Consider the following 25,370-nt stretch of genomic DNA (forward strand, 5'->3'; position numbering starts at 1 on the left):
GAACGGCTGTGAAACCTGGAGCAATATTTTGAGTACGAGGTACGGTATGCTTCCCCATGGACACCAATAAGTTTGTGAAAGATGGGGAACGGGGGTGGAGAGGTGATCTCAATGCCATATTATGAAGGTGTTTGATTATGATCATGAGAGAATTTTATGCGACTATTGTCACTCTCGACTCGTAGACGTGCTGTGCCATCTGTTCTCGTGAACTCTTACTTCATAGTCTCCAGGACGGAGGTACAGTAAATGTCATCATGCGTTCGCAATCCCCCTCATTGCTGCAGCCACAACGCCATGTTCCAGAGCGAGCCGGCTTCGTAACTCGTGAGCGGTCTTGGTCCCGTTTCACGGACAAAAAAGCATGCCGCTCACGTGCGTGAAGCTTCCACCGTCCAGGACGTGATCATTAATGCAGGTTGTTTTGTTTCCACTGGGAACAACTGTCTCCTTCCACGCACCACTACCGAGGCAGTCGTTCACCCCAGTCCACATCTTGAAGATGCACTCGGAACCAGGAAGCTGTTGGACACCCAGTGCCTCTGTATGCAGAGTGTAGCAAGAATTGACTTCCATTGTACCATTGGACACTTTAAGCCCACACGTCGTGTTGCTTACCATTGATGCCTCCTGGTACCAGATTACAGAAGTAGATGGTGGCGCGGCTCTGGCGACGTTGACATCATGGACAGCACGTCCATATGTAGCATGTGGGAGAGCGTCGGTGAGAGCTGTGCAAAACACAGCGATGAGGGTGGGTACAGACACGCTCAGCAGTTTCATGATTCCTGCGTCGGTCATAGATTCTGTCGGTCGCGAATTGGATTTGTTGTCGATGTGTCGGAAGAGTGGTCAAAGTTTTCAAGAGACGCAGGTCGGTTTGACGGAATACCGAGAGGATGCAGCAGACACACACGTCTTCCCACCTCTCTTCTTATATGCACGAGTCTCATAGCAAAGGGGTCTCACACAACAATGACGAAAACAACGTCTTCGACTTCGGAAAGAGCTACCAGTGCACGAGTCCGCGTTTACAGGGACCACGGGTACCTTAGCATGGTCCGTCTACAAGTATCATCCTCGATCATATATTGAATGAAGGTCGACGATGAACCCATTCCTCGGAAGTCATGACTTGGTCCATTTGCACGTTTGATTGGACGACTCGAGGAATCCCTCGGAGGCCTGAAGGTAATCTTCAGGTTGCACAAGCAGCAACCATCATGCTGTTTGCGTCTCAATCTTTTTCGAGAAGTCACAACAGCCAATGGCGGTGAGTTCACGTTGTATCTTCCGATGTACGTGAGGTCTGATCCCGTCCGCAAACGGATAATTAGATGGCAATGAGTTGTGGGTGGAGCGTACGTTGGCCCAAACAAGAGAGGTCATTGTTTGTGCGATGATTCAATACCCGAGGCCTCCGTTATCAGAGTGGCGGGATGTAGGATGATGGATGTCCCTGATATAGTACCTGCTTCGTGCTCCCACGCTTTGCACTTCTCCAGCACCATAATTGCAAGAACGTAGACATTATTATTTGTGCTTCGGCTTGCCTTGATATCTGGAGCATGTGCTTGGTCTGTGCACAGACACTGTTTGCTCGACCTCGGCAACCCCACAGATTGACTGTATGCCTCATGCTATACCATGACCGAGGCACGTTGACCTAGTATACCTTACAAAACATATCATGAATCCATCTATTGCTATGATACACTTTGAACCCCTTCTGTCTTGACAATATCATATGAATTGTTTTTAACCTTCGTGGTATTCCAAAGATGCCTTTCAACACAGCGCTAACCCGAAAACTGGGCATTAGAGGTTCGTACTTCATATCAGTATCTAAGGAGTAGTTGCAACCAAGTCAGGCATGCACTAACATATACGCTAAAGTCCCTGTCGTACAGGGTGGTATGCAATGGGTTGGCTACGCTGAACTCGCTTCCGCCGTATCTAATGCTGGGGGTCTCGGTCTCGTAATGCTCACTTACGCCATCCATATGTGATCGTTTCCGGCTGATATGTTGCCAATAGCTCACGGCATTGACCCAACCCACACCTGAAGATCTGCGGAAGGAAATTCGAAGATGCAAGACTATGACTTCGAATCCATTTGGCGTCAATCTTACTCTTCTTCCGGCCCTGGTCCCGCCTGACTATGCTGCCTACGCTCGTGTCATCCTCGAAGAAGGGATCAGGATCGTCGAGACCGCCGGAAACTCTCCAGGTCCGGTCATCAAACAGCTCAAAGCAGCGAACCCGCCGTGTGTGATATTACACAAATGCACCACAATCCGTCATGCCATGAGTGCGGTCAAACTCGGCGTCGACTTTTTGTCCATCGATGGCTTTGAATGTGCCGGGCATGTTGGAGAAAGTGATATCACCAACTTCATCTTGCTCTCAAGAGCCCGTCAATCGCTGGGAGTCCCCTTCATCGCCTCTGGGGGCTTCGCAGACGGTCAAGGTCTGGCTGCCGCGCTCAGTCTTGGCGCCGAAGGTATCAACATGGGAACGAGATTCATGTGTACTGTGGAAGCACCCATCCACGAGAACATCAAGAAAGCTATAGTAGAGGCAGAAGAGACGGATACTGAACTGGTTCTGAGGCGATGGAGAAACACCACTCGACTCTTCGCCAATAAAGTCACAAAGGACGCGGTCAAGATTGAGAGAGAGAGTACAACTGGAAAATTCGAGGAGATTGCTCCTTACGTGAGTGGAAAGCGAGGACGACAAGTCTTTGAGAACGGCGACAAGGACTTTGGAGTAAGATATCTATCAGCCTACAATGCGATTTCCATGCTGATGTACCCTAGGTATGGACCGCCGGTCAAGTGATAGGACTCATCCACGACATCCCTACCTGCAGTGTCCTGGTCAAGCGTATTGAGAAGGAGGCAGCGGAGACTCTCAGCAAGACCGCTTCATTGCTGGTCGATGAAGTCCCGGCCGGCGACATCGTGGGTAAGAGCATTAAGGATCCAAGTGCGAATCCAACTAGTGAGCATGGAGCAGTCGGTAAGGGGGTCAACAACCCTGAAGCCCAGGTATGGGGAATTGGCAAGAGCAAGCTTTAGGTTTATTGCATAGAGATCCTGAACAGTCTCGGGATGACTTGTCTTTGACAAGAGGATTCGCAGCTTATTGCAATCTCACGAGGATTGAGGATGTATATAAATCCACGATACAGATACATTATGCCATCAATCTCATACTCTCGCAACCAAGCAAAACCAAACTCAGTGGTACTATCAAGTCGTACTTCAACGACGAATCTGCAGCACTCAAAGCGATTGCACAACACAGGATTGGTATCTTGAGATTCTTCTTGCCTCGAACGACTTACTGTACGCAACATATAATAACTGGCCGAATACCATCAGATGTTCAAGCCAACCGCTCTTCTCGCCCTATGGGCACTGCTAGTCCTGACGGTCTCAGCCATTCTGCCCGTCGAAGTCAGCTCGATGCCGCCTCTAGTCTCTACCAGAGTTCTCCCTCACGACGCCAACCATACACTGGTACTGGCAAAACCACTTCCAGTCATGATCCAGACGAGACATGTCAACAACACTCAGACGGCCTCAATTACGGCAGCGCAGGCTACGGGAGCCTCATTGTCGCTCGCTAGCAGTCCGATGTCACTTGGGCATGCCGAGAGGAGAGCACTCCTCCCCATATTCCCCGAAATCGATAATTCTGTCTACGTGCCTCCTGCACCGAATGCAGCCGCTGAGCGGGCAGGGAATCGGACTCCCGCGTTGGCTGCGGCGGTTCTGATGCTTGTGATGGTGGTTTTGTAGGATGTTCATTCTGTCCTATCTGCTAGTAGTGACATGATGCACTGCGATGGGACCATGGCTTTTTATTGTTTCTATTCCGGTCATTATTACAATATGAATGCTTCGCAGTATATGAGAACAAGAAAGCGGAGGAGTGCGTGGTCTCGGAAGATGTTAATATACAATGTCCTGTATGAACATAAATATGTACAGTATGCCCCACAAAGCCCCCAGTTGTGCTTTGGATGCATATGATAAGACATTGTACAGTAGTTCATATATAAACCTGCCTTATCGGTTCACATCAAAGAGCTTATCAATAGGATCTCATCTCCTGATAAGCTGTATTGCAGCTCAGTGATTCGCGAATTTCATAGCATTGATACGATACGAAGCCAGCGACAATGCGATAAGAAAGATCTTTGAACTCGACATGAGCTCGTTATCACCACCCGGAATTTTTTGACGTTCTCAGAGACCGGAAACGTACAGTGTATCCCTCCAGGTTCGACATCTTCTTCGCTGGGCTCCTATCAGGAAGAACGCAAACGAATAGCATTTCCTTCTGTCCGCCTGTTCGCCGGGCGTCACGGCCCGGAGCTACAGACGACTGTTAGGTACCAGACCCTTACTTGACTACATCATCAGCGTTTTGTTAGTCATCGCCGAGGATAATTGAGAGAATGAAGCACAGCACATCGTCAGGTGAAGTTAGAGTTACACGCCTTGTATATATAATGGGCGTCGTCATGTAGTTGCCGAATATATGACTTTTTGATCCTCTCCTCTCCTGTATTTCGATCTCTGTTTTTACTTTTGCGACCACCACTATCACCACTACCAGTATTACTACTATCACATAAAAGCAGAAGCAAAAGACAAGGAAAAAAGATGCCTCTCGTCAAGATTGATATGGTCAAGGGCGTGAGATCTCCCGAGGAGATCAAGCGTCTGGCGGATGTGGTTCAGGAAGTCATGCTTGCCAAATTCAACGCTCCTCCCAGGGACAGATATCAGGTGAGCCGTGATGAGTTTCCTTTTTTCCGCTTTTGTCTTTGTCAAGTCTTTCATTAAGACATAGTCCGATATGTCGAGGTTGTAGTCCTTGCTATTTCATTGTCATCTATTCGACTTGTCAGTCGAAACACATGAGAAGAAAACATGCATTTTAGCTCCACATCTCCACCTTCAAATCAAGACAATCCTCAATCGCCCCTCACATCACGACCGCACCCCCTTTCTAACCTCTCCTCAAAGATCATAACGCAACACGAGCCCTACGAGCTCATAATGGAAGACACGAACCTGGGCTTCGAACGCACCGACGCCCTAGTCTTCATCCAGATCTTCCAGCAAGGCCGCACCGCCGAGATGAAAAAGGCCATCTACGCCGAGCTCGCCGAGCGTCTTAACAAGGAGTGCGGTCTGCCCAAGACGGATCTGATTATTAGTGTGGCGAGGAATGAGAGGGAGGATTGGAGTTTTGGACTCGGACGGGCGCAGTTTCTTGAGGGGGGATTTGTAGATGAAAACAAGGGGATGGGAGATGTGGAGGGGGTGAGTTGGTCTCGTTCTTCATGATTTGTAGACGGGTCTATAGAACGCGTGGAGAATACAAGTATACACAAAAAGTGTGCGAAAGATTTAGATCGAAGTATTGCAGTCAAGATTTTGGAAGCATCTCCGTCACTCTATTGTATGTATTGCCACCAGATGGCCTTGGAAAGAAGAACAAGAATCCACTATCTACTGGATATGGTGCTGTCTAGAGTACTCGTACAGCACACAGCCACATGCCGTCTGCACATTCATACTCCTCGTCACACCGCGCTGAGGGATCTCGACAAGGATATCACACTCACCGAGCACCATGGCCGGGATACCTTCCTTCTCCGCTCCCATGACAAGTATCGTCTTGGGAGGCAATTTGGTCCCTCTATCGCCCAAAATAACGCTACGATCGGTCTGCTCGACACCGACGACAGAGTAGCCCTGGAGTTTCTTCTCGGTGAGAAACGCCGGAACGCCCCCCACAGAGAGCTCATGGATGGGCAGGTGATTCTGTGACGCCACCGCCACAGACACAAAGTCCTTGTTTGCTAGCACAGTCTTGGGCTTGTTGATGTGAAGCGCTGAAGCACCGAATATCTCTGATATGCGCGACAAGCCGCCGAGATTGTAGGCGTTGTCCACGAGTGAGCCGACCACGATGAGATCGGTTGGCCGAGTGCTTGCTTCTGCTTTTGTGTCGTTGGCTGCCAGATGGGCTGTGCCCTTTGTCTGCAGAGCAGCAACAGCTTCTGTGCGCGCTGACTGTTGTGCCTCTTGCTTGTTCGAGTCAACGACTGTGGGCTTGCTTGATTCGACGGTTTCTTCTGTCAGGCTGACGCCAATTGGAAGAGATCCTGCTGGCAATGCTCTTGGTAGTGTTTTGCTCGTAGTATCGCTTTCGAGCAATCGCTGTACATCTTGTCCCGAAACCAGAACCGCTGCAGGTGGATCTAATCGCATGAAAGCCCCTTCAAGAAGATTGGAAAGTGTATGCCCTTGTATCGGGTCTATCATTTCCAGCTGTCGATCGGTGGGCGGCGTGGTGAAGCGTTCAAGACTTCGGATATAATCGTTCAACGAAGCACAGGCAGGATTTTCTGTGATCTGGACCAAGCCTTGCGCTTCTGCAACATCCCACAAGATAGGGAAAGACCATTGTGCTTCGTGGCGAATGATGATCTTCGAGCTGGAAGACAGTGCGACCAGTTGACAAGCTAGCTTGTAAGCAAATTCCTCGGAGCAGTCTTCAAGACACGCTACCATGAGGCCGAGTTTTGCTAATGATGCCAGATACTTTGGATTGGAGTGGTGATCGATAGTGGACAATCTCCGAAGGATGTCATCGTTCGTTTCAGGATGCTGGATCACTATCCGTGCGATCATCCACATGATCAACAACCTATAGCGAGGCAGCGGCTCTAACGAGAGCATGTTATGTAGGACATCCATATGGTATCGCGCTTGAGCGATAGTCATGGTATTCAGGAGATTTTCTTGCAAGATCAACATAATCTGCAGCTGAACAGTTGTCTTCCATTTGTTCACAATGGGCACGGGAGGTGTCTGACTAGCCCATGGTTCAAGCAGGGTTTCGAAAGTCTCATTGGCTACGTCGCCATCGATTGCTGGAAGGCGGTTGATTAGATCGAAGAACGCTGCAAAACCCGCTTCGTCGTTGCTACCATAGTAGTCGATGTACGTGGCTTGTGGCAGGAACTGGGTCACCGCGGCCTCTAGCAAGAACTCTGTTTTTGCAGCTGGAGGCTTATTGGCCGTACCAACAATGATATCTGCGATGTTGAGTCTGCTTGCAGCCGATGGACAATTCAGCAGGGCAGCTCTTAGCGTTGTCATGAGAGGAGTCCACATGTAAACGCGGCCTGTACAAAAGCTGTGCAGTTCGGTGAGGTACGAAGATAGCATCTCTGCCACATCCTCGTTTGACAGGCTGCATGCGACACAGGTTGGGTGAAACACAACACTCGGCAGCATTATCAAGATGTTCTTGGGATAGTCTTGTATCTCTAGCTCAGACCACACAGCTTCAAGAATTTGACAGAGTTGATCAGCATCCACCGACGCAGGGTCCGCAAACTCAAGAAGTTTGATGATCGATGTACAAGCGCCTTTGAAGCGTCCGCCAGCTAGACAAGCATGCTTTGAGCTGCGAATGTCCTCCATAGCGCCTTCAAGACTTTGCCATTCGGTTGCGGCCATTGCGTCGCCATCAGCTGGTCCCAAGCTCAAGTGAGCGACTCTATTTTCCAGAAGCTCTAGTCTCGAGTCTGCACTCCGGGCACTAGAGAGTGCTTCTGGTGTGACTGATATCGACAGCTCCATACAGCATCGTTGAACGACATCGTTGGAGACTTCCGGGAAGGCCGTACCGGTTGGGAGAGTCAGTAAGATTTCGAGCTCCGCAGCACCCATGCAAGGTTCGCTCTGGTCCTTCAGCCCATCGACCAGGCCCTGCAACACATACACGGCTGCAAATGGAATGATGCGAGTTTTATTGCGATGTAAATAGTCCAGAACGGCCTTGGCGATACACGATCGAGCATTTAGTCCTTCGTTAATGGAGTGATTCCTCAGTAGTCTTTCGAAAAAGCTAGCGAGCCTAGCTCCATGCTCGCATTGCGCGTTCTTGGTTTGGCCTCTGATGCTTCCAGTGAACAGCTGACCCTGACAGGCCCATGGTAGGAACGACTTTTGGAGGAGACGAGCGAAGTCTACTTCGTAACCAGAGATGTCGATGTCGGTACTCATTACCCAATTACCTAGCATCTTTCGAATGCTGTCCTGTGTTACATTTGATAGAGCAGGCTCGAGGAGCGCGAGCAACCATGACTTCTTGACTAGTGATCGGGAGGATGCCAGGACATCAAGGTCTCCCATGCACTCCTCAGCCTGGTTGAAATACCTACCAACAATGATAGTCTCATAAACTGTGCAGAATCTTTCATATTCCGCTTGCATTGAACGTAATCCTGGAGATGATTAGTAAAACGAGAATGTCGTAAGCCTACAATTCACGGATAACCACACAGCCTCTGTTGAAGAAGCCATAAAAGAACAAGCAAGGCCGTGAAGCCAACTAGGGATTCATCGACACATACCGGTGCTGCTCTCATTGATGGTTAGCACCATGTTCTTGGTGCTAATATTGTCTTGCGCGCTGGCTAACGACGCTCTGAGGATATGAAGGCACAGCTTTCGTTGCTCCGTGTCTCCGCCAGCCAGAGCATCAATCAGGTACTCCCAATAGGCGTCCGTCAACATAGCTGGCTCGGAAGACTTCTCTGATACAGACAGAGACAGCCAGCGTAGCCAGATTGCGTATGCCGTTGTACGATAGGCGCTCCTGGACTTCTGGCCAAGAAGTATCTCGATATAACGCCACATGTAGCTGTCGAAGACAGTTGAGTCGTCATTTCGACTGGACAGCTCAACAGTCTTGTTGTTCAACGCTGCCAGAAATGCAAAGCAAGAATCTCTAGCAGCGGAGGCAATAACCGAATCGGTTGCCGCTAGCAGGCCAAAGATGACAGCAAACGTGCCATGCGAGACGACAACAAGACTGGTGCTAGCAGATGCGCGGAACACCTGTCCCAAGAAAGCCAGGTTTACCGCCGTCAGATGAGCGATATCTGCTGCGTTGTGGCTCGCCACGTCCACTGAACCGAGTTCCTGCACCGTGGAGACCAAGCTTGATAATTCCGTAGTCGGCACAATGACACCCTCATTCCTCGGCTGCTGCAGTAGTAAAGTCAGGTATAGGACCAATGCATTTCCCACGCGCCTCAGCAGAGGTTTTTCCAGGTGAGAGTATCGAAGATAGATGGACGCAGCTGTAGCGAAGTCGCCGCTCTCAATTGCTCGAACCAAGAAATCCAATACAGCAGCGTGAGCCTGCTCGTCAGGGCACTCGCTAGTGAGAGCGGCAACAAGGTCGAGGGTATCATTGTCGACGTGAGTGGCTAGGTCCCGAATTACATTGCTGCGCTCCGCTTGAGGAATGCGAGTAAGAAAAACATTTGCCAGAGCTGTCTGTGCCGAGCGACTTGGTTGCACCATCATCCCTATCTGACACGCCTCTACCTCCCGTCGTCCAAGTGCATGTCCTGACTTTCGAAAATCGTCTGCCTGCGTAAGGTAGCCTCGACTGGCTTATACCACCTACTCTCTACTGTGCACCTTGTCGCAAACCACGCTATCGATAGCGACTCAAGAAAATTCACGACCACTGATTCGCACTAGCGCGGCCGTCGCCGTCGCAACAGCCGATTTGGGGTTTTGATTATAGTAAAAGAGACGAGTTTCCCTCTGCACTGACGTTATCAGCCAGCAAGCGTGGGCGATAAGGGCATCAAAACGTCCTTGCCCACATGTTCTACGCTCTTCGCGCCCGTTATGTAAACGCGATTGAGGAAGTTATTGAACTGTTGGAAGAACATAATAATACTATGACTTCTGTCAGTCTTCGCGCGACTCGCGCTCTAACCACTCCGGACATTGCATATCATCATTCCTCAGCATCTGCTCCTTCCTTGCGCGCCACAGAAGCTGCCGTGCCTGCGTCAACAACGGCATCAACAATGCGACCAATGTCTGCTGGCGGGGACTCTGGCAATGTGAAAGTGGTGGTTCGAGTGAGGAAGTTTATCAAAAGAGGTATGTTCAACTGGAAAGTAATTGGTGCTAAGAAAAGCAGCAATGCTAAGTTGTTGTTATTGTTGCTGTCCGGTAGAGCTTGAGAAACATTCGCCATGTCTGATCGAAATGGACCCCAAGACGCAGACAACAATCATTCATCCTCCACCACAGCACGAGCAGGACATTCGAGGCCATCGTAAGACTTATGAGGAGAAGTCCTTCACCTTCGACAAGTCCTTCTGGTCCCACGACGAAAACGACGCTCATTATTCCTACCAGAAGGACGTCTATGCTTCCTTCGGTGAGGACTTCCTTGACCACAACTTCGATGGCTACCACACTTGTATCTTTGCTTATGGCCAGACTGGATCTGGCAAATCATATACCATGATGGGCACTCCGGAAGCGCCTGGCCTGATTCCACGCACCTGCGAGGGTCTGTTCGAAAGGATTAATGTTGAACAGAACAGCAACATTACGTATGGCGTACATGTCTCTTATTTCGAAGTCTACAATGAGCATGTGCGAGACCTTTTGACCCCCCGCACCAATCCGCCAGCCTACCTCAAGATCCGTGAGAGCAAGACGGATGGCGTCTATGTCCAGAACCTCACGGACTCGGCCGTCAAAACATACGAGGATGTTGAACGCTTGATGAAGATGGGTGATCAGAACCGAACTGTGGCAGCAACCAAGATGAACGATACTTCTTCCCGCTCCCATTCCGTCTTTACCTTGACGTTGAAGCAGATCCAGCACGACATTGCAACCGATAGTACGATTGAGAGGACAGCCCGGATGCGCCTTGTTGATCTGGCTGGATCGGAACGAGCCAACAGAACAGAAGCATCGGGTCAACGCCTCCGTGAAGGTGGAAACATCAATCAGTCCCTCACAACTCTCGGGCGAGTGATAGCCGCCCTGTCAGATCCCAAGCGGCAGAGGGCTGCCCAACGTGGCACAAAGCGAAGAGGGGAAGTCATCCCATACAGAGACTCGGTACTGACCTGGCTCCTCAAAGACAGTCTAGGAGGCAATTCCAAGACCGCCATGGTGGCCTGCATAAGCCCCACAGACTACGAAGAGACCCTCTCCACGCTACGTTACGCAGACCAGGCGAAACGCATCCAGACTCGCGCTCACGTCAACCAAGACGCAATGTCAGCCGCCGAGCGCGACGCCCAGATCCAGGAAATGAGCGAGACGATCCGTCAACTCCAGTTATCAGTCAACGCTTCCGCCGCACGCAAGCGAGACGAAGTCGACCGCGCAGGCCAAGAGATGGAAGACTACCAACGCCAAGTCTCGAAAATGCAAAGAGCAATGGAAGAATCGCGCGCCGTCTCAGACGTCAAGATCCGTGCTCTGAACGCCGAACTCGAAGAGCTGCGTCCACTCAGCGAGAGATTACGAAATGAAGTGCAAAGTCTGAGGAGACATCTGACCTTGGCGCTCAGCGAACTGAAGAACCCCATCGTGCTTCCCCCAGAAATGGACAAGGAAAACGAAGAGCCTGATGTTCACGTCTATGCCAGCGACGACGAAGACGATGAATACAGTGGTCAGCATGCCGATTGGCAGAACGACATCGACTCTCTGATGAAGGACCTGGGTCTGTTCAAGCGTAAAGTCGCCGATGATCATGCCCGTTTCGGCCATCATGGAGTGCCCTTGGGTGAGGTACTCGCTAATTGAGGGGTGGTGACGGGGATGAAGAGAACAAGATTGTTACGATTGCGACGACTAGAACAGACCTTGCTGCAGTATTATTGATGGATGAAAAAGTCAAGTTAGAAGGTCTTGATGATGATGACGGCGATGATGGATGTTGCTCTGGGTGTTTTCTTGTTTCGAACTTGCCAAGCGATTGTTTGTATTGCTGGCTATTGACTGAAAACTGAAACGCATACATAGCTTGCATTGCATGGCGTTTTTTCTTCTTCCTTCCGCGGAACTTTTGCCGAACCAAACGACCAGATGAGAGATGGTACGAAGATGATGATGATGCGGTCAGCGGATGGGAGAGAGAAGGAGAGGTATCATGGAAGTTCATTTCCACGCTGTCCTCATTTTTCTCCTTTTGGTTGTTAGAATCACGAAGAACTCCTAGCGAGGTAGCGAAGCAGTCAAATAGTGGCTGTTGTAATTAATATTGAGCAGTCCCGAGTTCATGGGCTCAAGCTGTGTTCCTAGTACTTTTGTCTTCGTTTCGTGCATCTTGTACAATTATTGAATGGTTGAGTTTGATTCGATCATATCCATCGACAGCGATAGATGTCAAGGTATCGCTGCAGACTATCTGTCAGCAGACAAAGTGAAAGCCTCCCTTACTCGCTGTCGTCGACTCTCGCTCTTTTGCTTTCCCGCTCGGGTTCATTCAGACCATAGCGCTTGACACCAGACGTAGCAGCAGCACCAGCTTCTTTGGCACCACCGCTTCCCTTTTGTGCGTCCGCGATCATCTGGTCGACGCCAAAGGGATCTTCATTGTCTCTCTCGAACTGCACTGGACCCTCGCGGGCCTCGGCGGTGCCGGCACCCTTCATGCCCTCCTTGGGTGCTCTGCCCAGCGTCTCGAATCTCTTCGTGTTCTGGATTTCATTGAGCGTTTCGCCGCCGTCGTCTTCGTCGTCATTGTTCAGACTCGGGCGATAGATACTGTTGAGGGCGTCTCGGTCGGCGAAAAGCGGTTTGTCGTAGGCCTGGTCCTCGTTGAAGCCCGCGGACGCGAAGCCGCTGCTTTGGTTGAACAGGCGCGAGTCGTACATTGTTTCCTTTGACTGCGTGGGCTTGGCGAGCCCCAGGGCGACTTTCTCGCTGATGTCGCGGTTTTGCTCCCGCGCCATCATCTGGATGCGTCGCTCGTGGCCCATGTTCTTCTGGCGCATCTCGCGCTGGGCTTCGCGGCGGCGCTCGGCGCGTAAGCGTTCGCGCTCTTTTCGGTCGACTTGCTCTTCGTTGACCGAGGGGGAGCGCGAGGAGCGCGATGAGTAGCTGTCTATGCTTCGGCTGCGGCTGCGTGATGCATCGTCTCGTGATGAGCGTCGGCTCGATGCTCCTGCTGCGGCGCGCGCCTTGTCTTCTCTTGCCTTCTGGGCCAGGAGACGCAGGTTGTCTTCTTTCTGTTGCTTCTCCTTTTCTGCCAGTCGCTGTTGCATGAGTGCGCGTTGCTTGACTTCCTCTCTGGCGTGTCGGTCGGCGGTTCCCAGGGCTTCGGCGAATTGGGCGAATTTGTCGTTGATGGTGACGTCTTGCAGTCCACGCCCGTCGGCTGCCAGTCTCTTGTCCAGCGGTACAGTGTAACCCTTTGGATTCTTCCAGTTCGACACGGGCGGCGGAATCCTCCAGGCTTCTTGGTCTTCGGCTGTGAGTTTCCGCGGCGGCGAATGCATGATCGGGGGTGGAGGAGACGGCGGTCCTCGGGGAATCTTCTTGTGCTTGAATTTTGGCGGTTCCATGGGGTCTTGCTGTCTCTCGACAATCTTCATGATGCGGTCCTGTTTCTTGGTGCTGTCTCCCATCTGATTGTTCGAGGGTGTGTAGCGAACATAGGTGGGCTCCTTTCTTGATCCCCCTTTGACGTTCTTTGGTTTTTGCGCTGCAACTGCGCCCGACACCAAGGCAGCCAGAGCAGCCTGCGTCCTTTCTTTTGTGGCTTGAACCTCCTCTTCAGACGGTCGCTGCAGTGAGATGTCGCCGACATCCGCGCGTTGTCGGAGGGGAATCAGGTCCTTGAACGAAGCATGCACGATGCGTCCTTCGCCGTGTCCTCGTTTCGCAAGCGCGTCGTATTTGACCTTGCCTTCGCCATCGACCTGAATCGCCAATGCATTTGAACTCGAAGCGTGTTTGCGACCCATGTCCAGGGGGTATTGCGCGACGGGAACCTCAGGAAATGCGCCTCCATCGCCAAAGTCCTCTGGGTTTCGAGGTCGCCATCCGCTGCGTTGGCCATACGCAGGCGGTCCGCTCCGCTGAAGCACATCCCTCATCAGTATACAGCTATTGTCATCATGTCCGAATGAATTGATTACCTTGACCACGAGTTGCTGTGATTCCACTTCAGATGCTCCCACGATCCTCGGTCCTTTGGGTTGCGCGTGCGCGGGCGCCTCCTCGTCTTCTCCCGTGTATCGTGGCTTGGGTAACAAGCTCGACAGAGAAGATCGCGAACCTGCCAACGCCATGTTTGTGTGATTTGTGGATTATTGTGATGTCCAGATTGATAACCTGAAGTGAGGATGGCGGGTTGTATTGATGCATCTCCGCCCAGAAATCTCAAGATGGGTATCGCCACGTGACTTGCTCCTAAACGCCGAACTCCATACTTTTGACCACCCGAAACTCTTTGATCAATTGAATCCATTGATCTACCTTGTTCATATATCGTATTTGACTTTCGCTCATCCGGTGGCATTCGGTCTAGCTCTTGAGATCTGTAGTATTGAACAACCTCGCCATAATATCACGCAAACGATGTTTGGCGGTGGTTTATAATTCTTGCGACTTGACAGTGACATGGATGATGCCCTGGAGGACGAGATCCTCTCTATAAACGCGATATATTCTGAATCTACCTTGACTGTCCTTTCGAGGAATCCCATAATCTGTGCATTGGCACTGCCTGGAGAGCACTCAATCACGCTACGACTTGAGTTCCCAGACTCATATCCGGACGCACCGCCGTCCATCCTCGGCACTCAATCAGTCGGTGAGAATGTGGGCAAAGGTGAGGGCACCCAGGTGGTCGAGATATCCCGCTCTGTGCTCGCCGAGATCTACCAACCAGGCTCGCCATGCATTTTTGACCTGGTCGAGGAGTCCAATCAGAGACTTCAGGACTTCTTCGAGAACGTCGGCCAACATCAAGGGTATCAAGAGCAACAAGCTTTTGAAAGGAATGGTCAGCAACAACCGCACTCCCCCGCTCTGGTGCACCAAGAATTTATAGATCCTGATGAAGCGCAGTCGTCGGATCTGCTGGATCACGAACCCCCGTGGATCTTGTCCGATGTCTTCACCGAGAAGAAATCCGTCTTCTTGGCTCGTGCTGCTAAAGTCACTTCTCCTGGAGAGGCCAAGTCGTTTTTGCATCATTTGCTGGTTACCGATAAGAAAGTAGCCAAAGCGACGCATAACATTACTGCTTGGCGAATCCATGGACCCAACGACACTTCCTACCAAGACTGTGATGACGACGGTGAGGCGGCCGCAGGCGGTCGCCTTTTACATCTCATGCAGCTGATGGATGTCTGGGACGTTATGGTCGTTGTCACACGCTGGTACGGTGGCATCCATCTCGGTCCTGATCGATTCAGACTTATCAACTCCGCGGCCCGAGACGCCTTTACGAAGGGTTCGTTCGTCAAGGAAGCCGGGAAGGAGTCCAAGTCTGACGGCCACAAGAAAAAGGGCAAGAAATGATCTCGTCTTGTTTAAGTGAAGTGCTGTGAAGAAACTCACTTTCTGTAGAGGGCGGGAGCAGATAGTAACGATACAGATCCTGCTACTACGTCGGATGTGGTCACCTGATTATCATGGCTGCCAACGTGGTTGTAATCACACTTTGAATCAACAAAACACTCGAGCCGCCGGAAACCAGGATCCAGTAGCGGGGCACAAATGGCCACTTTGCCGTTGTCCTGTCGCAGCCGATATGGACAGGATATATCGGAATCAAAACAGCATCATTGCCATTACATAGGCAATGCCTTGCCTGACCGGCCCAGAAGTGCCATTGTCGAAGAACCACTGTGCAACAGTGGAGCTGGAATAAAGGGCCATGAACAGGAAATGAAAACACTCGGGAATGGACATCGAGTTCACCAGAAGGTGATCGCGGCGTCAGTTCTTTGGTGTCCATGAACATTGCTGAAGTGTTCTGGCTACTACTTGCTCTCGATCTCGAACCAAGTTTATTATATATTTACGATCTAGACCTGGTAACACAGAAGGAAGGGGGGTCTCGTGTCTAAATACGGCCTATTAATCATCTCAGCGCACCAGCCACCCAAGTCACATCCAAGTCTCTTCTTCTCTCTCACTTTATCTCAACTCAGCTCCCACCACCTCCACACATATTCCAAGCAGCATCCTCACCCCTGCCGAGCGAGCCCACTATCGATAAGCTCCGTTGCAAAATCCCTCAAATCCAAAACAACCTCGTCCGCGGCCTCCCAAGCCGGCCAACGACAGCAACCAGCCCCTCTCGGCCCACTCGCCTCTCCCGCCATCGCTTCTCTACTTCCCCTTCCCCCAATCCCCACCCCCTGCTTCATCCGTCTCCTGACCCATAGACTCTCAAACTGCGCACTCGCCCACGGCGGTAAATGTCTGGTATAGCCGCTACAGAAGCATCTGAAGTGCGTGATCCCTAGCGTAACAGAGAGACAATCAGGGTTCGTAAACGGAGGGTGTGAAAGGGCAATAGACGCGTTGCGCAGCCAGCGGAGCGGCGCCTCGGGGCCGGGCAGCCAGTACATCATTGTCCAGAAGATGAGGTCCTGGGGGACCCAGAAGGGGTGTGGGGATGTGTTTACTGTTGTTGTTTCTGTTATTGTTGTTAGGGGAGGGGGGGGTTGGTAAGGGTTGGTAGGGGGGTGGATTGGGGCCGGATGAGGTCTATTATGAAGGCTAGAAGTCCTGTTGGTGAGTCTGCGAGCGCATAAGCTAGAGTGCTGGTTTCTGTTGCTAGATGTTCTATTGACGATGACGATGTGTACTGCGCGTGAGGTGTCCACCACGGAGGCGAGGCGCGGTGGTTTGCATTGTCGTCGTCGTGTGATGTGCTAAAGTCCTCTGGCGTGTATCCGAAACTGAGCCATGGATATTTCGCCTCGGTGAGTCTTGCAATCTGATATCTGAGCCAGAGTAAAGGTGTGTGGCGTAAAGTGGGTTTGGGCACGACGAGTCCAGCCGTGTGAATTGCGATGCAGCTTCGTTGGTGTCGGAGAGCTATCGAACGAGCGACCAGGAACCCCCTATCAGTCGCGAATCAGCATAAGTTGTGCTTTGTAAACGTCAAATTTTCAACGAACCAGTTCGATCCGTGGACCATATATCGTGAATACCCCAACTTCTGCATAAGCGCATCCAACACGTCCGCCGCACCCTCGATGCCGAAGTTTGCATCTCCAGCGGCATCACTGAATCCAAATCCTGGTATACTGGGACTCACGACATGGAAAGCTTGCTCGCTGGTTCTTCCAGGCGTGGGCGTAGTCACTGGGTCGCAGAGACTCTCTATCATTCTAGCAACCTCTATGAACGTGGCGCCGAAGGAGTGGATGAACAACAGAGGGATCGCCGTCGCAGAGTTCGACCTTCGATGGACAAAGTGCATATTCGGGAAGTACGAGAGGGACGCGCCAAATGAGACTGTCTTCTCTGAGTAAGGTGTTGTGGAGGGTATCGTGATATTCGTCCGATATTGAGGCAGTCGCTCGTTGTATTCTGCTTCCATGTCTCGATGATCATAAGACTCCAGCCTGGCAAGCAGCACATGAACGTCAATATCTAGATATTCACACGAGAATCATGATGCTCAGCAAGAAAGACAGGCATCTTCCTCACGTCGCGCGTACTGCTTACCAGTAATCCAGGATACTGACCAGCATATCCTTAGAAACGCCTTCCCCAGAGCGTTTCGTGGTGTCTCCCCTTCCATTATTTCCCGTCACTGGTGGCTCTCGTGGTATACGGGCCAAATCGAGCTTTCGATTCGTGAGATCAAGATAGCGTTGTGAAACCTGGTGACGAATGAGTATCAGGACATGGTTCAAGGCATAGTCGACAATTGACTGGGATCGGGGAGCCCTACGTGTAGTCGATAAGGCCGGGGGTCACTGCCGAACCCTCCGCCCGGATTGAGATCAGGCGCGGGAGATGCCATGTGCTGAAGGGAGCTAGACAGCAGTGATGATGAGAATGCTGAGATTGATGACAGACGAGTGAGACAGAGCCTCCATGAGAACAAAAAGGACGAGGCGCAGATGACCTAGTCAATCTACCCGAAATACAAGAGGGTTCAAGGGTAGAAAATTGAGAAGAATCAGAACAACTTAGTTGCTACTATAGACTTGAAGCAAAATTGCCAAAGAAAAATGCTGCGGCAGACTCGCGTGACTTCTATTACCAAGCACAGAGGGAAAGTAATATAGAACAATTAAGGACGAGGACTAGAGCAGTGATAAGCCTGGGGAATCGAGGTAGGAAGAAAAAAACAGGAACCACGAGCCAGCCTACCGTATGATCTACATGCACATGGCAGAGAGCAAAGATGCAATCTTCCCTCTCTGGCCGAGTTCGACTACAGTACTCGACTTTCTCAGAGCTACAGTAAGGTTATGGTTCCTGTGCCTTACAGGTATCAGGACAGAAAGTGTCGAATAGCATCCGCAGACTTCAGCTCCACACTGCGCCACAACAACGATCAATCCATGGTTCGGCGCATGCCTAGTCCCAGGCACAAGACTATAAAGTCATTGCACCAAGACACAGCACGTTTGCTGGAAGAACGAAAGAAGCACTATCCCGCGATGATCACCACTTCACTTGAACCTGTGGATCAAGCAACCATGCTCTCGGCAGAGTTTATTGCGTGAGGTTGACCGGTCATTGCCTTGAGAGCAAGGAAGCCGACACGGCGATGCCGAAGGGACCTGAGGCGCGAGAAGTAAACAGTGTAGTCTGAGATATGTGTACGTATTGTGTCAAAGAAATGGCACATAGCATGGTGGGATGTAGTAAGTTTTGTGGACCCGAAACCGTCTTGGCTTGAGAGACGCTGATCTGATTGGACACCCAGGACTGATGATCGTCAGGAACCTTGGCTTCGCCACTGTACAAAGCACAGCCTCTGAGGCGGAACGTGAATTTGCCACATAAATGTGGCTTTGCTCAAGGTTCTGGCCGTGGCTGCAGCTGGCATGTGACATGTGCTAATTATCGAGTACCGCACAGTGCCATATACCGCAATTCTCTCACTGGACCAGTGTGGAACATCACACTACTCAGATTATCTACATTGTTTATAACAGCAATTCCAGGACAAATGTGGGACTGCAATCCAGGATCGATCCAACAGATCCGACGGGGAATATCTTAGTGTAGGACTCATTCAACTTTGATACGCCATGGCCATCGTTTGGTACTCGTGCTGATTGTGGGAGCACACGTTTCTTCGGCCTTACCGACTTAGTGGATATAGTTTCCTATGAAGTTCAGGGTTGCTTACTCGCGTTGCACACACAGTACCTTAGTCTGCTTCGCTTCCCTTTGAATCAAAGCAATATAGTTATGTAGCATGGTCGTTGATCACAACGTAGCTTTGCGTCAACGAAAGTCCTGGAGAAAGCTGCAGGTTTAGAGGAAATTTTCTTCCAACAGTACTGCACAGGGTTGACGTGTTCTCAAACTCCACCTTAAGCTTCATCATAGGGTATTTATGCCTGCAAGATAATTATATAGACCAGTAAACCTCATTGTGTAATCTGCTTTGAGAGGGAGATGCTCTCCTCACGACTCCGAAGCTCCAGCATTGGTACCAGTCAATCCTTGACGAGCTTTGAGAGTCAGATTCTGCAGCCCTGTGACAAGTGACTCACCCACTGCGTCTACTGCGCCTTTCGGACTGAAGAGAGATGGCGCTTGTACCTGGCCGGCTTTGATTCTGAACAGCTTGATCTTCGTGTTGCTCCATATACCGCTTCCAGATACAGCTGCACGTTCGACATCCTGTGAAGCCACCAGGCCCCAATAAAATGCCGCATACATGGCGGTGAAGGGCGGCTGAATGTAGAATTTGTGTAAAAGATGTTTGCTGGGCTCCAGGCAGGTACTCCCACATTCACGCACTGGTTTTGTCACTTCCGGTACCGTTAGTGCATCCATTGCCGCACGAGTTGGTTCCGTTCCTATGGCTGACAACACATGGTCTATCCAGGCATCGAGAGAAACTACAAGGCAAAGTGTTGTGCTAAGTGGCATCTGCTGAAACAGCGCCTGGACCTGATATCATCAGTAGGAACATGATTGGGGCGTTGAGATGGCTTACAATGTCTAGGTCACCATTTGCCATGGAGGTATCTTTGGGGTTGTCGCCTGACACACTTTGAGGCTTTTTTCCCATAGCCTTCGCAGATAAGATAGAGACCTTCTCGGCGTCTAGAATCTGGCGAGATCCCCTACGGCTTCGAGGTTCGAGAGGAAAGTCTGATAAAGAAGCGATGGAGTTCCTGGGGCTACCGAGTTGGTCCCAGGGATCCGATCGATAGTCAGGTCTTTCGAGGCGGCGTTTGTTCATCTCTACAATATGCGACGCCTCGACCAGAGGGATTAGTACAGAGCCATCAGGAGATTGCAAAGGATCAGTAAAGCCTTCCTGTCGGATAGTCTCTGCGAAGGACTTGAACGATTCATCGGAGCACATGCGGAGATCAGCGAGATGCTCGAATGTGCGACCATACTTCCATACGGCCCAAATTATGTTTTCATTCTCTACTATGTCGTCAGTAAGAGCACTGTAGCTTGGATATTGAACACGTACCGTGGCCAGCTTTATGTTCTTCGACAAATGTGTTGATTGCCCTCACGAGGTTGCTTGTGATGACTGTATTCAGCTCGGTGGTCACCAGCGTCCGATCGCGAGAAACCAGATCCAAGACTTGCATCATCTTCAAACTGGTCGCACGGCCTAGTTCCACGACGTATGGTGAGATGTTGACGATTATACCCACGATGGAAGCAGACATGGCATTGATTCGTCCGTGATGATCAGGTTTGAGAATGGTACAGAGCCACTGTCTGGTGTCAGCAATAAACTCTAGGGTCCTCTGAGCAAAGACGAACATACTGTTAATAAGTAGTCCGCATATGACCCATGGAAGTTCTTTATCTGCATGAACGTAGGCAGGTTGTCGTGGCCTTCGAAAGGCTTGTTCAACGAAGATGCATACGCAGGGCTTTCGCTCATAACCTGTAGGCACAGGACGCTGACCCTCACAACGCCTTCCATGCTAGAGTTGGGGTCAAGAATATAGAATAACAGGAACACAGTTAGCTCGAACTGTCGTCCAGTCTCACAGACGAAAGCGCGAAAGTATTTGTTGCAGTACATGGCTTCCCACAACAGGGGCAGGATTTCATGAGCCCAGTTCAGGGGTCTTTGAACGATGTGCAGCGCATTGCTGCTCGCTTCCAACTGCAGGTTGAATCAGTATTGCGTGATGTTCGGGAAGAAGGAATTACGTACTGGCTGACGCAGTATTTTCGCAATGCCCTCGGCAAGGAACTGCAGATGGGTTGCTTTGTGTAGATGAGAGAACAAATCGCGGAATTTGTTTTGGGGTGGATGACCCTCCGGGTCGCTCCAAGGAGCGCGATTCAGGAGGTTGACAAGCAGGAAGTGTAAGCAAGTCCGGACATGAGTCTCATGCACCTCCTTCGGACTTTCACCGTAGCGGATATATCTCGCATCGGGTTGAAACTTCATGACGGTGTTCAAGAGAGAGCACAGAAGATACTGGACCTTCTTACGGTCGGGATGGTTAGAGATACACAACACAGCCTCACCTCCGCCAAGGGAGTATTCGCCTGCAGGTCATTCAGCATCGCCTGACGGGGTCATATAGGAGTAACGTCAAAGACTGCTCACCTGTAGTCATGTATATACTCTTGCTTTCGAGGGTTAGTAACAACTGCAATATTTCTGTCCTTCTACTTTCGAACTCTTTGCTTGTGTCGAGACGTCGTTCATAAGCGATACCACTTTGCCAGAAGCCATATGTGGGTCCATTTTGACCGTCCAGGTTGGCGGGCAGAGTAAAGCCAGACCAGAAAGCTAAGTCTAACAGGGAGTCTATGAGCTCAACACCAAGGCATGTGGCAGTCCCAGTGTGAAGACTGGTCGGGGTGCTGTCCGCTACATTCTCACTAGTTGGAGACTCGCCATGTACAGGCCGGTTGGGTCGCTCTCGATCTCCATCAAGGTGGGTTGGTGCCTTTTCTGACCAGAAAGTCGATCTCTCCCACTCTCTTAAAGCATCAGACTCGTAAATGAAAGGAAGGACCCGAGTCAAGATGCGGATGCAGTTCAGAACTTCTTTTCCAGCGCCGGCGTCTTTGTCGGATAATGAATTGGAAGTCCAGCGCAAATGTATGAGATGTCGGCAGGTCTCAGAGATCAGCGTATCGAGATTGACAAAGGTCTGTGGGTTGTCGCGCATGTTACGAATGTCCGAGGGAGTAATGGTCTCGAAGACATGTTCGGCGGTTTCTGGTCTTTCCCAAAACTGAGGGCGCAAGCAACGCAGCAGTCAGCCGATGGTCGAAATTTACATCAAAGGCACGAGAAATCGTTTACCGTATGCCAAAACTCCTCAGAGGACGGCGGAATCACAGTGTTTCCAGCCGAGGCCTGAACGATGTTCGATTTGAGATCGCTCTGGACGGCCCCCATGTTTGCGCCCGATCTAGCCTATGGTCTCGTGCACATGTGGCAGACGGTGGAGTCTTGAACTTTGCTTATTTGCGCTTCTGATACAGTGGCAGCAAATCAACAATAGACAAAAAGGGCAACAGCGAGGGTGGTTTAGGCAGCGACCATGGTCAGGCACGTTTGCAGTCAGAGAGGGCAGTCGAGTAATCTGATTGTCGGATTGAGGGATTGATGAAAGATTCGAAAGTTGTACTGTATCACGCAATGAAGCAAAAGTGGCGGCGCAATCGGGCAGTGGTACAGCAGTATCAGAGAAAATACATGCAGTCCTTGACGTTGGAGGAAAATATCCCTAACCAATGGCGCAGTGTGCTTTCTACGGTAGGGTAGAGCAAGTCACGAAATGTAGTGGAGATGCGATGTGTGACGCAGTTGCACGCGCCTGGCCATTTGTTCCGCCTTAACAGTACAGTAGGTACCTTAGGACCCGTAATAGTCGAATAAAAGCCGAACCGGTAAGGCACCGCACTGTACCTTTACTGTGCTGCACTATCCCTATAACGATTCTTTAACTATGCGCTACTGGATTTCTGCCGGAACAGTTTAACCCAAGGGTCCTCCCCCAGTTGTCCCACAGACCCAAACTATATTCGGCATGGCCGCCTCCCCCTCTCACATAATTTCAGCCTGGCGAATCTGTTTCTTCTGACTTGTGGAGTGTGGGTGGCTTGCTCCACGTTGTGTACCTACTTCGCACCTCGCACTTCACACATCGCTTTCACTTGGCATTTCTTGGCACTGTTCGCCCCGAGCAGAACACCGCCTGCAGCAATACCCGATATAGCATTTTATGTTGGAGTAGTACTCGTACAGCATCACTCATTGGATCAAGTTGTTATCGTCCAGCATTGTGCCTTTTTCACAGCCTTTGATACTCGTTTGATTATTGCCGCTTCTGCTGCTGCCTTCATCGCCTTCTCTTGTTGCCCTCGATTTATTGCTATTGACACTGTCTGCCACTTGGCGTCGAGAACTAATCGTCTGATATTGCAGATCTGAGCATTACTTAGTCTTCGATTCCAAAACCACGAGCAATTTTCAATCGATTCTAGCCTCGTCCCAGTCGCTGAGATGGACCCTTCCTCCTTCGATATCACATGGCGGGAGGACAATCCTGGCATTAGATCTGCCGGATTCGACCTCCTTACATCCTTATTAAAAACGCAGCTTCCTGCACAAGTCATAAACGGTCTGAAGCCACTGGTCATAAGTATTGCACGAGATCGTGAATCAAGCCAAAGTCCAGAGGTCGCCTAGTTTTATACATGCTTGGTTGTACACTTGCTAAACTATTCGCAGTTTGTAAAGTGTGTGGCGAGGATTTCGACTCATATTGTCTCTTCACGGCCTCGCACACTTGCATTTGGTCGTTATCTCGTGAAGCTGATTGACCTATATGCTCCTTCAATGGGAGGAGACGCCGTCTATCAGGCTCAACTGTCAATACGTTTTCTTCACCTCGTAGTTGCTGTCTTCGCATATACGCAACGGGCTTCGACAAAGCTAGGCACGCTAGATCGGGCGTCTCCTGCCCTTTCATTTGCCGAAAACATCTCTGGTCATGCTATCCAATTGATGACATTGGCTTCACCTCGTAGCTCTGTTGCGGCTGGCCCTATCTATGTTCAAGTCAGCTCTCTTCTCGAAGCGTGGACCACAGCCGGCCTCCTAAGCAAAAGTCTGAGAGTCAAGCTACGCTATGTGAATCGAACATCCTACAATGCTTGGCTTACCTGGATGAGTAGCGCAGATCTCAGATCGTATGAGAAGATCAAATATTCAGCACCTGGACGACACACTCACACAACACCGGAATCAACCGACGATGTCTGGTATAACGGACCAGTCACCTCGATGATACCTCACATCACTGGACTCACCCCGATCAGAACTTCGGACATTGATCCATCACCACCTTGTGCTTCAGGTGTTGATCCCGAAATTGCATCTGTGGTTTCGAAACATCTGAACGAAGTGGCAAAAGTCTTCGCGGAGCCCAATGCTGCTCGTTTCACATCAGGTGATGCAGTTACTCTAGACGGTCTGGGTCAGCCTATCACCCTCGATGCTACCACCAAAAAGCGCAAGCGTGACGTTCCAGCTTATTACGGTATGACCGAAGCATGTGCAACGAGGTTCCAACGCGCCAGAAAAGAATTGCCAGAGCTTGTGAAAGTAGCAGAGATAACTTCACGGGCTCCATACTCGTCTCGAAACATGCCTCCACCAATGGAAGACCCCAGCCAGAGATATCCTGGAGCGTTCCCGCCGCCGCAATTTTCGGGCCCACCGCGCGGTGGTCAGGGAGCGGGCGCATGGTCGAACGCTGGCGACACTCGCCAATTTGGCAACCGCGGAGGTAGTTGGAGAGGGTCAGGAGCACCGCGCGGTAGGTCACGAGGCGGGCCTGGTGGCTGGCGCTGAAGCACTTCATTGCTTGGTGGATTCAAGCTTCCTCACGACGAACTTTCGTGATGGAACATCGGAGATGCGCATTACGCTCAGGGAAGAATTGGTAGATGTGCATGAGTGCACCCCATACACGAAGCTCGACATAAGTTTATGGCTAGCTACAGCTTGCGAGGAACAAGGCACGCCCTCAATCACCTCGTTTCCTTCAGTACGGACAACGCTTCTTCTATCGATAGCTGTAGCAGCGTTAAAACTGGCTTCGACATGGATAACCCGATATACATCTCGATCCAGGGTCGTAGATATCGAAAAGCAATTTTATGATCTATCTTCCGCATGATTGCAGCAATTGCGACTAGTTGAAAATGCTACCTTGATCGGTTTCGTTCACCAACGAAATTGTCAACTCGCTTGACCAAGAACGAGGATGTCCCCACTGACACTACGACTGTACAGGCTGCTACTTGTAG

At 50.7% G+C, this 25,370-nt stretch overlaps 9 protein-coding genes across 10 annotated transcripts; 5 read left to right on the plus strand and 4 right to left on the minus strand.

Annotated features, from left to right (window-relative positions):
- Positions 1-1,781: 1,781 nt before the first annotated feature.
- On the plus strand, positions 1,782-3,083 carry AAFC00_003244 (uncharacterized protein; the record flags this gene model as incomplete). Its single annotated transcript, XM_069342692.1, has 4 exons — positions 1,782-1,824; positions 1,897-1,979; positions 2,038-2,772; positions 2,823-3,083. The coding sequence occupies 4 exons, from the start codon at positions 1,782-1,784 to the stop codon at positions 3,081-3,083; spliced, it is 1,122 nt and encodes a 373-aa protein (XP_069199198.1).
- A 1,596-nt stretch (positions 3,084-4,679) lies between these two features.
- On the plus strand, positions 4,680-5,369 carry AAFC00_003245 (uncharacterized protein; the record flags this gene model as incomplete). Its single annotated transcript, XM_069342693.1, has 2 exons — positions 4,680-4,805; positions 5,046-5,369. The coding sequence occupies 2 exons, from the start codon at positions 4,680-4,682 to the stop codon at positions 5,367-5,369; spliced, it is 450 nt and encodes a 149-aa protein (XP_069199199.1).
- A 165-nt stretch (positions 5,370-5,534) lies between these two features.
- On the minus strand, positions 5,535-9,413 carry AAFC00_003246 (uncharacterized protein; the record flags this gene model as incomplete). The annotated part of the gene is made up of 2 exons (XM_069342694.1): positions 5,535-8,326; positions 8,456-9,413. The coding sequence occupies 2 exons, from the start codon at positions 9,411-9,413 to the stop codon at positions 5,535-5,537; spliced, it is 3,750 nt and encodes a 1,249-aa protein (XP_069199200.1).
- A 530-nt stretch (positions 9,414-9,943) lies between these two features.
- On the plus strand, positions 9,944-11,687 carry AAFC00_003247 (uncharacterized protein; the record flags this gene model as incomplete). Its single annotated transcript, XM_069342695.1, has 2 exons — positions 9,944-10,010; positions 10,087-11,687. 2 exons carry the CDS (start codon positions 9,944-9,946, stop codon positions 11,685-11,687), a joined length of 1,668 nt encoding a protein of 555 aa, XP_069199201.1.
- Positions 11,688-12,319: 632 nt separating this feature from the next.
- AAFC00_003248 (uncharacterized protein) lies at positions 12,320-14,179 on the minus strand (the record flags this gene model as incomplete). Its single annotated transcript, XM_069342696.1, has 2 exons — positions 12,320-13,966; positions 14,027-14,179. 2 exons carry the CDS (start codon positions 14,177-14,179, stop codon positions 12,320-12,322), a joined length of 1,800 nt encoding a protein of 599 aa, XP_069199202.1.
- Positions 14,180-14,510: 331 nt separating this feature from the next.
- AAFC00_003249 (uncharacterized protein) lies at positions 14,511-15,416 on the plus strand (the record flags this gene model as incomplete). Its single annotated transcript, XM_069342697.1, has 1 exon — positions 14,511-15,416. One exon carries the CDS (start codon positions 14,511-14,513, stop codon positions 15,414-15,416), a length of 906 nt encoding a protein of 301 aa, XP_069199203.1.
- Positions 15,417-16,554: 1,138 nt separating this feature from the next.
- Positions 16,555-17,454, minus strand: AAFC00_003250 (uncharacterized protein; the record flags this gene model as incomplete). Of its 2 annotated transcripts, none has more annotated exons than XM_069348074.1 (2): positions 16,555-16,972; positions 17,030-17,454. In XM_069348074.1, the coding sequence occupies 2 exons, from the start codon at positions 17,452-17,454 to the stop codon at positions 16,555-16,557; spliced, it is 843 nt and encodes a 280-aa protein (XP_069199205.1). The 2 variants fall into 2 exon arrangements, with proteins under 2 accessions (XP_069199205.1, XP_069199204.1); XM_069342698.1 differs by having other exon boundaries at positions 17,030-17,334.
- Positions 17,455-19,508: 2,054 nt separating this feature from the next.
- On the minus strand, positions 19,509-22,449 carry AAFC00_003251 (uncharacterized protein; the record flags this gene model as incomplete). Its single annotated transcript, XM_069342699.1, has 7 exons — positions 19,509-20,000; positions 20,047-20,489; positions 20,539-20,791; positions 20,845-21,192; positions 21,244-21,584; positions 21,646-22,282; positions 22,354-22,449. 7 exons carry the CDS (start codon positions 22,447-22,449, stop codon positions 19,509-19,511), a joined length of 2,610 nt encoding a protein of 869 aa, XP_069199206.1.
- Positions 22,450-23,559: 1,110 nt separating this feature from the next.
- On the plus strand, positions 23,560-24,912 carry AAFC00_003252 (uncharacterized protein; the record flags this gene model as incomplete). Its single annotated transcript, XM_069342701.1, has 2 exons — positions 23,560-23,736; positions 23,788-24,912. 2 exons carry the CDS (start codon positions 23,560-23,562, stop codon positions 24,910-24,912), a joined length of 1,302 nt encoding a protein of 433 aa, XP_069199207.1.
- Between the last annotated feature and the right edge of the window lie 458 nt (positions 24,913-25,370).

The sequence above is a fragment of the Neodothiora populina genome (genome assembly GCF_041146345.1).
Source record: "Neodothiora populina strain CPC 39397 chromosome Unknown canker_contig_15, whole genome shotgun sequence".
Classification (NCBI taxonomy): Eukaryota; Fungi; Ascomycota; class Dothideomycetes; order Dothideales; family Dothioraceae; genus Neodothiora; species Neodothiora populina.